This window comes from Oreochromis niloticus, linkage group LG23 (assembly GCF_001858045.2).
Source record: "Oreochromis niloticus isolate F11D_XX linkage group LG23, O_niloticus_UMD_NMBU, whole genome shotgun sequence".
Classification (NCBI taxonomy): Eukaryota; Metazoa; Chordata; class Actinopteri; order Cichliformes; family Cichlidae; genus Oreochromis; species Oreochromis niloticus.
The window spans coordinates 43,681,728-43,695,678 of NC_031986.2; the positions used below are offsets into that span (position 1 = coordinate 43,681,728).

Consider the following 13,951-nt stretch of genomic DNA (forward strand, 5'->3'; position numbering starts at 1 on the left):
CATTTTGTCATCTCTATTATGTGTTTTATTCTATTGTTAAGTGTCCCTGCACCCAAGGTGCTTTTGAAAGGTTTTTTTAATAAATAAAAAATGTATTATTATCATTATTATTATGATTATTATTATTATTATCATCATCATCATTATTGTTATTATTTAAGTGATTTCTTTATTCAGCAGGTCTGGCAGTAATCAGACCAGCAAACATGATATTTACGTCATGTTTATCCCATTTAAAACAACGGTGTAAAAGAGTCAAGCTTTTATTTGCTGCTGGCATTTATCATTTTTAGTCTTTTATTAAAAGTAACACTGACAGGCTCCTGCTGTCTGCTGATACTGACGTAAACATAAAGGATAATATTTAGCTTGCTAACAGCAAAATGTACACATCAGGCAGCTGGTTTGCCAGTTTGAAGAGACCATAATGCTAATTTCACAAGTACAATGCTTTACTTGTATAATAAGTTTATGCTTTCTGTGAAATTTGTTCAAACACACTCACCGGCCACTTCATTAGGTACATCTGCTCAACCTCTCCTTCAGTCGAAAATCTAATGGCATCTCAAACGGCAGCAACTCCGTGCATTTATCCATGTAGACATAGCCGGGTTATGTCTACATGACCTGACATAACCCGACCTGCTGACGTCTGAGCATCAGAATGAGTAAGAAAGGCGATTAAAGTCACTTTGAACGCGTCGTGATTGTTGGTGCCGGACGGGCTGGTCTGAGTATTTCAAAAGCAGCTGATCCGCTGGGATTCCCCTCAGAAACACGCATCTCTGGGATTTACAGAGACTAGTCCGAAAAAAAGAAAATATCCACTGCGCGTGAATTCTCTGCGTGAAAAGTCCGCAATAACTGTCCCACCAAATGAGGTGACCGGAGATGCACAGATTGTTACACGAGAGGGCGGCAAAGAAAAAGAAACTAAAAGCACACCGGCCGTGACGTTACAAAAAAAGACTTCTTGCTCCGTATCTGTAATGTAATAATAAAAGGCGCGCATCGTCTGCGCCAGCGCGTTGACGTTCCAAAACATTAACATGGACAATGAATGAAGGCACCACCATTATTACCGTCTTATGAAGTTCCGTTAACCGTCCCGCCTATGAGCCAATGAGGAACCGTCCAATCAGGCCGTCTCTTTGGAAAGAACCTCTGTCTTTCTAAAAAACTTTCCAAAGTTTTTTTTTTCCTTTATCGTGAATGAGCACATCAGTCCCGGTGCCGAGGATGGGGAGGTGCAGGGGAGTGTAGAGAGGTGGTGGGGGATGGAAGGAGGCGGTTGCGACGGAGGAGCTCATTTGACCAGCCTCTTGGCTACGTCTGCGTAGGCGATCTCGATCTCTGGATTCATCCGAGAGGTTTTTTTTTAAACGGAGAGGAGGCTCGCCTGACGGTGACTGCGCGATATTTCTAACGAAAGTCATCTCCGTGTCTCCTTCCCTCTTTCATCCTGTAACCCGTTAAAAAAACGGAAATACAAACTCGAATTACTTTTGAAAACGAGCGGGAACTGCCAGTAAATGCATCACATGCTTGAAATCATGCGTGGAGGCGACATTTTATTTTTTTCTTTCTTTTCTTTTCTTTTTTTGGCTGTTTTTCGGGGGGATTTTCAGCTCGAGTCGTTTGGAAAATGCGATGCCACGCACTGAACAGCAGGAGGAAGGCGTGCTATGGTTTTTATTTCATTTAACGTAAGTTTTTATATTTATCTATTTAATTATGTTGTGTTTTGTGCTTACTTTTTGTCATTCAGACATCATTGTCACAATTCTGGCTTTGATTGCGTTTTTTCAGGCTGCAGGTGGGTTACTGTATACCTGACATATAGATATTGTGAAAAGGCTCCATGGAGCTTTTCCCATAAACAGGCCCAAACATGACATCAACAAAATATCTGCACACAGGAAAATCAGCAGGGGAGCAGGAAAAAATAGGCAAAATTATTTTCTTTGAATATTCTAATTATGACCTACATGGAGTATATCAGTATCTCGGGAAGGGTGGGAGAGGCAGCATATATTTTGCTGCTGGACAAGCATAACATGCTCAAATAGAAGCTTTAAACATGTAATCAGTGTTGATTCTGACACACAGTAGAGCTGGAGATTTATTGCACATCTTGTTTTTGATGAGTGACCCCTAAACTGATTCTATTGAATTTTACAAATATATCATTAGGTGCCCAGTCCTTATGTAAAATACATGATGCATATAATCTAAACCTGTCTTATACCCCCTACATTGTTTTATTTGCTTTGCTTTTGTCTGTTTGTTTGTTGGCTTTTTTTCTTTTTTAGAATTGGAAACACAAAACTAAGAAAAGACATGACTGAAGAAAGAGATTTGAGAAATTACTGATTGCTCACTAAAATATTTGCAGTAAAAACCAAAACAAAGCATATATATTACCATCTAACTAATTATCAATAGGCTAGCTTACTGCATTAACAATGATTTTTCAGTAACAGCTCAAGAGCTGCACAGGTTAAGCCAAGGATGATGCAAGGGTGGGAGGGACATGTTTCAGATTTCTCTGTATTTGGCCAGTCCACCATCCTGGATTATTTCAGTCTTAAACACAGCCTGCTGAAGTATTTAGGTGATAAGTTTGCTTGCTTTGTATTGCGTTTTAAAGGGACACCTAATATGAGTCTCTCTGACCAGCTCTGCAATGCCTGTGCAGCTGGAAATCTATTAGAAATCATAACTCTACTGCAAAACGGAGCTGATGTAAATGGAAAAAATGTGTTTAATAGGACTGCAATACAGGTAAGTAATAAAAACCTTTTGAACTGGCTTTTTTTCCGAAGTGATTTTAAACATATTTGGATGATTTCAGTCTGTTTTGCTTGCTAGCAGCTTGATTTACTTCCTTGTTTTAGTGCTTTGTGTTAGAGGCCGAGGCCTCCTCACATGTACTCTTCAAATATCCACCAGCTTCGATAATGTCATCATTATACTAAATACAATCGTCTCAGATCGATGTAAATATTTTTTGAAGTGCAGAAATCTGCGTGTGGCAGTTATAAGTTTGGACTCTCCAAAATAGATTTAAGTGTAGTGAAAAAGATAAACAGTTTACCAAAAGTCTAAAAAGCTGTGCTGAAATTCATGATTTACTATCAGATTTGAATAAATGTATATGTTAATATAAATACATATGTGTGTATGAGTGTGTTTTATGGAGTAATAAGATGTTCTTTTATCACTTCCTTAGTTTCACAATTTATTTTTCAAATGCAGATTTTGTACTTGACTCAGAGAGAGTTGTAGGTTTTTTTTGTATCACATGAAGTAAAGAATAAACTCGTGTTCATATTATTGTAATTAAGAGAAATCAGCAAATATGAAGCAAGATTAAAGTCTGAAATTGTCAGTGGAGTTAAGGAGCAACAAAATGGTGGTGTTAAGGAAATGGTGGGTGAGGGTATTAGCTGTTAAAAATAACCTGGATTTATTCAGATGTACGTTTTTTGCTTTAGGACAAAATATATAAATTGTTCAAGTCTCTTAATTTTACAAGAAGCGGAAAATAAGAATAAGTAATTAGTGGTTTATGGCTGTGGGCAGAAGTCTGAACAGATCCTTTGTGTCTATCCAACACCATGTTTGGGAGAAAAAGTCTTAGTCTGATTTTTGTTTTTGTTTGTTTTAGTGAAAACTCTTTAAGTAGCAGCTACATTTCATCATAAAGTAGGGCACAGAAAAGAAAGCACACTGATGAAGCATGAGGCAGACAGACAAAGGGCGCGCCCATTTGTACAGAAAACAACCAGAAGTTCTGCACATTATGTGGTCAGCTTCCATCCAAGTTTCATGTATGAACTCTCACTTTTATTTTATACTCAGTTGAATATTAAACCATAGATAACTATGCACAGTCATTGGGGGGGGGGGGGGCATAAGTGCTTATAATTAATAAATAAGTTGCCCACAGTAGAAAAGCTTTTACTTGCTTATCTTGTCCTCTATTGCGTGCCGTCCTCCTCTTGTCTGTCATTTATTCTTGGTGTCCTACTATTTCTATTTTTATTCCATGTACAATGAGAATAAAAGCCTATTCTGTTCTGTTCTGTTCTTATATGCTATTTATTTATTTATTTAAACACCAACACGCTAATGCAGATGTCTGTCAGATCAAAAATCAACAGAATTCTACAAACGCATCCATTTACACAGAGAGGTTGGTACTTTGCATTTGCTGCTTCTACATTTATCTCAAGAAAAGGCAAAAAAGAAAAAGAAAACAGTGTCACTCTGCATGTCATGTTACACTTTCACCTTCCTTACTGCTCAATCTAGACAAAGGAGGGCTGCTATATCCTGAGCTGCCTGCTGTAGTCCTCTTTATTTCTCTGTAGATAAACTTTCCTTTCTCTTGGTTTTGTGCTTTAGTTATCAAATGCAAAATCAATATCACATGTGACAATTAAGTATCAGTATTACAATAATCCATATTGTATTCACATGTATATATTTCTTCCTTTTTTTTAAATTGATTGAAACAGGTTTTAATAATCCTCCATCTATCCATCTACCTCCTTCGTCTCGTTCTCACTTCAGTAGGGACGCCTCCATATTTTTTTCATATTATACAATTTATAAAAATTTTTTTTAAAATATTGGGTATTGCACCAAGAACAGAATTTCCATTTTTTGTGCTGTTGTTAAATATGGGTTACTTGAAAAAGGTCAGGAAAAAAGAAGAAAAAAGGGTTAATTACCTGCTATTAAAGCCAAATAAGATTTTGAAATCCATAAATGTCTGTTTTAATTGATTGATTGATTGATTGATTGATTAAGATTCATTCTCCCAGACTGGAGTCACAGCAAAGGTAGCGGAGAGGCCGGTCGTAATAACAGATTTGATTGGGCAATCCAGTGTCAGTAATGAAAATGAGCCAATGGGCTGCTTTCAGTGCTTGTAAGGCCTGTGCGCATCGGCCCTTCAGGCCGGCACATCGGCCCCAAAATGCGTGGGCCCAGCGTGAAAAATGCCCGGTTTGCCAGATTATCAGCCCGTGTCCTGCTTGGATCTGATTTTAAGCGTGCTTGTTTTTATTTATTTTTTTGCTCATGCACTGTCTGAGTGACACACGAGGTTTAATATGAACGATCATATTGCGTGCAGGCCTGCAGTAGAACGGTCCACTCAGAGAGAAAGCTCCTCCTCGTTGGCCGCTCATCCAACATATCGTGTGCTCGCGAGTTCATAATTATGCAAAATATTTTTGGAAATTCATACATGCTGACATGTTTCTCACCCATCTGTCCCATTACTTTCACTCTGGCAGTATAACTCAGTCCTTACCTGTCTGCCACCAATAGAAACAGGTCCGCTGATGCTGCTCCAATGGAAGGCGCAAATTTTCCCTGTGACGACAAGAAACGTCAGAAGGAGAGGCGGGGCGAACGCGGCCCGGCAGAATTAATAACAATACACTTATTGGGCACTAAATGCTTTCAATTGGGATTTGGTGTCATGGGATGAATTTAATATTTAAATATAAAAATGATAATCGCCAGGCACACCCTGGGCAGCTCCTTAAAGCTTCTTCTTCTCCTAAATGCTGTGTGTGTGTGCAGGTAGTGAAGTTGGGGGACTCCCGGGTCATTGAGACCCTGCTGCAAGCGGGGGCAAATCCAAATGTGCCAGATCCCTCCTGCGGTCTCACCGTGACCCACGATGCCGCTCGTGAAGGATTCGTGGATTCTGTGCGCGCGCTGCTAACATATGGGGCCGATGTTAACATCGCAGATGAAAAAGGTACGGAATTAAATGATTTCATTTACTTATGTTTTGTTTTCTTCTCGCACCTGGTTTTTTCTTGACCTATAATTCCATATGAAGGTAACCTTCCGCTGCACCTGGCCGCCAGTAAGGGTCACGTGGAGGTTGTCAAGCTGCTCATTGGATGCACCGGGAATCGCGACGTACGCAACAATGACGGACTCACCGCCGAGCAGCTCGCGCGCGGCAATAGCCACACGGACACAGCCACGTTCATCCAAAACCATCAGTGAGTGGACCAGACTGCACCTTACACGATAAGTTACAGAGTTTCTGGTCCCAAAATAATTTAGGTCTCTAGGAGGGATTTTTCCTGAGCCCAGTTAAGTCAAAAACACAAAGTAAAGGAACAAAACAAAAGTTTTAGTACACTCTAGTGTGTGTGTGTGTGTGTGTGTGTGTGTGTGTGTGTGATGTTTAGAAATAAAGAGCCATGTAAAAGATGTAGGATAATTATTTTATATGTCAGTACAGTGCTTTGTGCTCTGAATATTTTATGGCTTTGTGAGTTTTAAGGCTTCAGGCGTGACAGTTTGTTTTTTCTTGTTTTGTTAGTTTTTGTAATCCGGAACTTATTTGTTTAATTATGAATTACCTAAAATTAGTGGACAAATTCCAGCCTGAAGAGAATCGCTAGGTAGGCTGTGGAGCATAACAGTGAGATGTAAAAATTATGTCATGTCAATAACACACATAATGGCCTTAATTTTTTTTTTTACATCTTTTCAACACTAAAAGATACATTTGGTCTCTCTGAAAAATAAAATGAAATAAAGATAAAATTAAAATAAAATTCAGTTAAATTTAATAATAAATAACAGGGATAAGTGGTCGTGGATAGAGTGAGCTACTGTTTCTAGCTTACATATAAGTTTATACTGAAGCACTATAATCTTTCATTTGTTTCTAGAACCTGTGTGAAACTACACCAACAGATTACAGGCTGTCTGTGGCCACAACATGTGCTGTGTGTTTAAATCTGTTGCATTTGCCTCATCTCACTTTACTATTTCATTAACATATGAAGTCAAATTTGTATTCTTTTTTTTTTCTCTATATGACACATTTATAGTCACCTAAGTACAGTTGTGCTCTCACATGCTTACTAAGCAGAGGTTAGGAAGTAAGAGCCATAAGATACAAAGAGTAGTGCAAGGAGCAATTTTATACTTATTTTATACTTATTAAACCAGTGTGCACCTTTACAGGCTACTCAATGAATCTAAGGATGAACAAGCTGCTTTAAATCATAAACTGCTATGCTCATAGATTAATACAGGCACAGATGTAAAAGCTTTCTGACCAGCCTCAGGAGCTGATACAAACAGGTATATGGGGTACTTTCCAAAGTCACACAACTTACCACAATAGCTACAAAAAGCACCGAGTTACTGTTAACCAAACAATCAACGTGAGCTTGAGCTTGGCCTGATTTTACATGTTAATAGTCAAATAGTTCAAATCTGTCAATACACTCTGAGGACACACACTGAGCTTTCTGAGGCCCGTCCATTGTGTGCCAGAAAACAGCGTTTCTGAATGTAAAGGAAACATAATGCTGCTGTCACCTTTTCTATATAATTAAAATATTATTTTCCAGTTCTCAGATTGAACTGGTTTGTTTGGTTTTTTTCTTGTGTTTCCTCAGCGAGGCTTTGAACTCTAATAAAGTGCCTCTTTTTGATACTCAGCTCGAAAAACTAACCCGAAAATGAAACTTAAAATCTTTCGTGCGCATTAACATAATAAAGGCGCGTGCTCCTGTTTTCATTTAGTTTGAAATTAACCGACCGTCTTGTTGTTCCATTTTTAATACCGTGTTCTTCTTATTTCTTAACGCACTTTTTTTTTCTCTTTTCCGGTTTCTGAGGCATAAACAGAGAGCTTAGAACCGGTTGATTTTTCAGGCCAGTTTCTTATCAATAGCACCACAGTCATGGTCGGCAGCAGACTGTAAGGCCGACAGACGGGTGCATTGGCTCGTCTCATTTTGCTATTCCAGAAATGCGCGTAATTACAACAACAACAACACACCACAGACTCATGTAGCCACAGTTATGAAAGTGCAAACATATCTGTTAGATCGCAGATGAGACTAACAGGAGGGATCATTTTATTTAGGCGCAGATATGATCACAAAAACTAAAACCTAGCCGCACATGAACGACGATGAATGACTGGTTTTAGGTTTCAGAGAGACGTGAGGGGTGCTTCCCAAAGTCTGAGCTGCACAACTGCTGTGAAGCAAATAATTACACCGAGCTTGGAATCACCTACCGGTGATACGGTTGTTTAGGTTCTTCATTACCAGAATTTGAATTAATGTAACTTATATTTGAAGTGTATCAGCTGAGGGGGCGCGGCCTGAGCTTACGAGCTTTTTATGTCAATTCAACAATTCAAACCGGAGGTCGCTGTGGTAAGGCTGTTCTTCCTGAAATCAGCTCAAATCAGCAGTTCATCGTTAATGAGCATGCGCATTCGCCGCATCTTCGTTAGTTCCCCCCCCCCCCCCCCAAACAGGACCGGGCAGCTGAACCTGCAGCAGTGCGAGGCGATTTATTTTAACTTCACCTCAGGTGTCTGCAACCACAAAGTCCCCGATATACATGGGTTTTTTGTGTGTTGTTTTTTTTGAGGGGGGGGGGATCTAAGTAACTTTAGATTGTGTCTGAGTGCACATGGAAAATAAAACACACACTGGAGACCAGAGGCGGAGCCTCATTTATACACCCGGGGCTTAGCCCTAAAGCAGGGGTGTCAAACTCAATTGCACAGGGGGCCAAAACTCCAGACACACTTTAGGTCACGGGCCAAACAAGATAAACATTTATTGAACACACTAAAACAATGTTTTTTAAACATAAATATGAATAAAAACAGACAGGAATATTATTCCAGAATAAATAAACTTAAAAAAAAATAAACTTTAACTTTTAATATTTTGCTCTTCATAAAAATATATCCTGTCAAAATTATGCAAGTTAGAAATATGAACATGCTGCCAAAAACCCCAGAAAAAATAAATGAAAGCATATACAAGGTTCGAGCCGCATGTAGACAGAGCTGGGGCATTGCTTCAGGAATGGAACTAATAAACTGTGCGGGCCATTCAGTGCCGTACTTTGCCTCGAGTGTACCATTACACTGCAGCTCCATCTGAATTTGCACAGGTGCAGTTTCCACGTAAATGGGTTGCGAAGCAGCTCGAAATTCTCTTTTTGTGCTCAAAGTCACCAAAGCGCCGCGAACTCAGTGCGCTCAGTTTATCAGCAAAGTGCGCCGACTTGGTTCAACATTACTTGGCAACAGGGAAAGTGAGGCAAGTTGCACTGGTGCATTTGTGACAGCTTCACTTGAAATGCCTTCACCGCATCATACATGCCATGTCCATGAACTGACAGGTTTCCTTGCTGAGCTCAAAAACTCTATTGAGAATTTTTATCTCAACTCAGCCAACGGACCTCTGTATGATAAGGACTGTCGGCAAACTCTGAATCTATTTCCCGCATAAAAGACTGAAACTGACGGTGATTTAAACCTTTAGCTCAGATAAAATTTACGGTTTGCGTTACGGTGATCATGACATGCTCCTAACCCCTGATTTAACCCCTGATTTGCTACAATAAAACTTGCTTTCACAACAGCTTCACTTTGTGATTTTGCTCTGGTGACAAACATCTGCTGAAATGTTAGATTCTTCTTTAGTTCTTCTACCTTCTGTAGTTTCTGCTCTGCATTTAGGTTTTTCAGCGTATCCTGTTTTGTCTCGTAGTGCCATCTTAAATAAAATTCCTTAATCACAGCCACACTAGCCCCACAAATAAGACACACGGGTTTATCAGTAATGTCTGTAAACATATTCAGTCTCCCACCGGTTCTGAAAGGCTCTGCTTTCAGAATCAACTTTTCTCTTCGCCATTGTGAGCGGCTAGCTTTGCAATAACAGAAGTTTGACTTGATTGACGGGGGAACGTTCCCAGGTAGCCTAGCATTTGAAAAGGAGGTTGCAGCGCTGCATTATGGGATCTGTTGTTTGTGTGTTATTAGCACCTCATATCGCCGAGCCATGCATAACAATAATAATAAATCTATATAAAATGATCTCGCGGGCCGGATATAAATCTACGCCGGGCCGGATGTGGCCCACAGGCCTTGAGTTTGACACATGTGCCCTAAAGAGTAGCATGCATGTCTGATTGGGGGGGGGGGGGTTAGAAATGACTGATAAACATGCTGTGAAGTAGAAGATTTATTAGGCTGTGTTGCTGTGTTTTGAGTTTTGTTCGAAAAAGAATAACTTCATATAAGAAAAAAAATATATATCATATATGCAGGACACTGTAAACTAGTTTTTTAATTAAGCAGCCAGGCAGAACAAAATCAGGGCTGTATCAAGACACGAGGACTAAACCCCAATTCAATTAAAACAGGAGTACAACAGTTCAAAATCAGGACTACTTAGGACTTAACCAAGACAGAACCAGAATCAAAACTAGATGATAGTAGCACTAAAAATCATCATAGACCTGCACTACACTGACAACACCTCTTTATTGTGGTAACATGAGACTATCTTCAAAGCTTGAATTTTGCAAACCTGTCAATGACATTTTCAGGATCAATATTATTCAAGTATTCCTTTTCAACAGACAATATGATGAGTTACTAGTTTGTACCATATTATTTTTTAATTCTACCAAAGTACATTATTTAGATTCAGAAAAGTTTATCTAACTATTTAGCCTTGTTGTGCAAACAAGCCTGCATAACTTAATAAATATAGAATTTGAAAAATAACAAACCTAAAAAGATACACTAAGTACGAGACACATGTTCTGATGAGTTTTGGCAAACAACCATTTGACTAACATGTGTGTCTCACCTGGCTCTTCTTCCCTCTCTGTTCCTCTTTGTGCTGACAATCAAGCCAAACACCAACATCATCAAATATACAGTCGAAACCAGATATTTACATACTCTTCAGATAAAAACATAAAAACTTTTTTAATTGTAAAACATCAAATCACACTAAATGTTAATTTTTTTTAGAATGATAAATATAAAAAACACGTTTGTTAAATTTAAGAGTAAAGAGAGAAATTGTCTGTATTTCTTAATTGCAAATGGCACCCAGATTGTATTCAAAATTGAGCCAGACTCATGGAGGTCCACAATTCTTTCCTGGTGTTTTGGTTGACATCTGTTTATTTTCCCATGCCCAGTAGCCCCCCCCCCGCCCCGCTCCGCCAATGCTGGTAACAAAGCTTTCATTTATGGAGCAAAAGCAATAATTAAGAGATGTGTTAGACAAGCCTGGGCAAGAATTAAGCATTCCGAGGCAAAGGACACCATTGTGGATGTAAGCGGGCTGAGCTACAGCGCAAAGAACAGTTTAAAGGTGACAAAGAAGTTTTTTCTTTTGCTTTGGAACAAAAACAGATTTTAATGTCGGTTGGAAAATAATCCCAGGGTTAAAATCAAATTTGCCATCATGCCTCGTGGAGCTGACGACACAGTGAAAATGTTTAGCTTTTATAGACTGTAAAACTAATTGTAGTTCCACTTATTTTATGATTTTGTCAGGTCTAATTTTAGTTAGTATGCCTGATTACAGAGGTTAAATATGTGACATGAACTTTTTTCTCCCACAGGTAAGAGGAAGGATAGGATGAAGAGAACCTGGAATCCGTTTGGAAACTTCTTCTGATCTTTTGTTTCATGGACTTTTTTCCCGGGACATTGAACACATCGATAAGTACAATAAGTAATTAGCGCTACAAAAATCTGGTTATTATATTCACAGTCTAGTGTAAAGAATACTTAGCAACACTTGCTTACTAAATCAAAGAATGTGACTCTTTCATATGGTTATTGAAAAACTGTGAAACTGAGTGCATAAAAGTGTTTTTTCTATTGTTATTTTTATGCATTTACTAACTAACTAACTAACTAATACCTTACATACTGTGAAAGATCACTTTCACATTCACCATTAGGTGCACCTACACACCTCCAACACAATCACATAAACATTAACTTCTTTTTGATGCTGCATTTTGTTTGGTGGTGTTATGTTCCAGTCATCTATGAAAGCTCTCAGAAAAAGCCTGGCACCTTTGTGTCTGGGCTAACATTTATCTAATGCTTCAAAGTTAGTACAAAGTTATGTTGTATCAAACAGCAAGCATCAAAGTGTGGCATCTAACTGTAACCTAAGAGTGGTTCTTCCGTTTTTTGTGCACACTGCAAATAAATCAGACGTACAATTTTCTTCTTCTGTATTGTCTGTTTTGTTATTTTCCTTTAGCACATCACATAGTCATATTTATGCTTACCAACGAGAAAAGGTTTTGCAAGTAACCATTAACACACATAACCTATTATATAAGAAAACCTTACTCTTTAAATCTTTAGTAGGTTTTAAAAAAATCCAAAGAACTCACCTAAAATTCCTGTGAGTTTGGTTATTTTAATTAGAAGCCCTCAGTCCGGGTTTGTGACTAAGCAAAACTTTGTGCAGCCGTGCTGAGCAGACATGATTCACTTTCCAGCGCTGGGTGTGTTCGGGGATTTCAACACATCCCTTTATAACTGAAACGCTGAAGCAACGCTACATAGTATCACACTCACAGTTGTACACGTGATACATTTGTCATTTTTTGCATATTTGTCATTTTTTGCATATTTGTCATTTTTTGCATATTTGTCATAGATAGATAGATAGATAGATAGATAGATAGATAGAATTTTATTTCGAACATGCAAATATAATTGAAATAACAACAGAAAAAAAACAAAACTTAAAAATCATCAAGTTTTCATGTATATATCTTTGTCTACAGTTACAAAGTTTCAGATAAAAAACCTTTTAATGTTAGAACACCCAATGAATCCAAGGTCCACAACTGATGATGCGTCTTAAAAAAAAAAAAGATTTAATACTTTAAATATTATACTCTAGGTCTGATTTCTAATCCCTAAACCTAACCAAGGAAATAAAAAGAAACTGGAAAATGAAATAAAAATTAGTAGAAAATTTTGTGATAAAAGGCCGAAACACCCTTTGACGTTGGGCCACACGACTGATGATGTGTCCCGGTGTAAAGCTTCCAGGCTGCTTTTCCTCATAGTAGTCATCCCTCAAGACTTTCCATTGGAAGCAACGCATTATCAGGGATTGTAACAGCTAGTCCTTTTATTGGCTTTATTAGGGAAAAAAGGCTATCCAAAACTACATGGCCCTGTTTAAAAAGTACTTCCCCCCCACCAACAACTTTCACATCACTGTGGAGGAATTTCGGTTCTCTATTTTTTTGCAGAATCGCTTTTTAGCACGAACGACCTGTTTAAGGTCACGCCAAAGCAACTGAATCGATTTAAGCTTTTTATTTTTGAGACATTCGTTTGAGCTTGAGGTCAGAAACTGATAACTGTAGAGTCTCCTTCAGGATTTTCTGGTAGAGAGCAGAATTCATGGTTACATCAATTACAGTGAGTTGTCCAGGTTCAGGCAGTAAAGCAGCGCCAGACCATCACGCTACCACACTGAGTGGTAGCGTGATGTTCTTTTCATGAAAGGCTGTTAGTTTTACACCAGGTGTAATGGGACAAAAACATCCAAAAAGTTCAACTTTTATCTCCTTAGTCCATAGAACATTTTCCCGAAGGTCTCAGGGATCATCATGGCGGCTGTGGCAAATGTTAGCCGAGCCTTTGTGTTCTGTTTTTCCTTCAAGTTCGGCCATGGATGCCATTTTTGTCGAGTCTTTTTCCTATTGTTGAATCATAACCCTTAACTGAAGGCAGTGAGACCCACAGTTCTATGTTGTTCTGGGGTGTTTTGTGGTCTGTCATTGCATTCTTGGCTCATTTTTGTTACCATTCCAGGTTTTACCCATTTGTGGATAATGACCTGCGTGCGGCTAGTGAAATTGAACTCAACTTCCAAAAACAAATGCAGTTAATTACAGTTAATACATCATTAAACAAAAGGGTGCAACTACTTTTTTGGATAAGGCTCAGGAGGGTTGGATAGCTTTTTTGCCCTAATAAATGCATTTTGTAATCTGTAATCTGAAGAATTTACGTGTGACACGTGCAAAAAAAAAAACTGTGACCAAGGAGGCGGCAAATACTTTTTCA

General features: G+C 38.6%; 1 protein-coding gene across 4 annotated transcripts in view; it reads left to right on the plus strand.

The window, feature by feature from the left end:
* The first annotated feature begins 257 nt into the window (after positions 1–257).
* The window catches only part of cdkn2c (cyclin-dependent kinase inhibitor 2C (p18, inhibits CDK4)), a 35,250-nt gene continuing 21,556 nt past the window's right edge, over positions 258–13,951 (plus strand). For 2 of the 4 annotated variants that reach the window (XM_025902974.1, XM_019351452.2), the window contains exons 1-4: positions 258–1,706; positions 2,651–2,784; positions 5,602–5,782; positions 5,867–6,035. In XM_025902974.1, the coding sequence (XP_025758759.1) occupies positions 2,662–2,784; positions 5,602–5,782; positions 5,867–6,035 (473 nt within the window). In that variant the 5' untranslated portion in view covers positions 258–1,706; positions 2,651–2,661. Of the gene's footprint in view, positions 1,707–2,650; positions 2,785–5,601; positions 5,783–5,866; positions 6,036–6,716; positions 6,968–11,460; positions 12,080–13,951 lie in introns of those variants that run through there. The other 2 variants (XM_019351453.2, XM_019351454.2) reach the window with 2 other exon arrangements.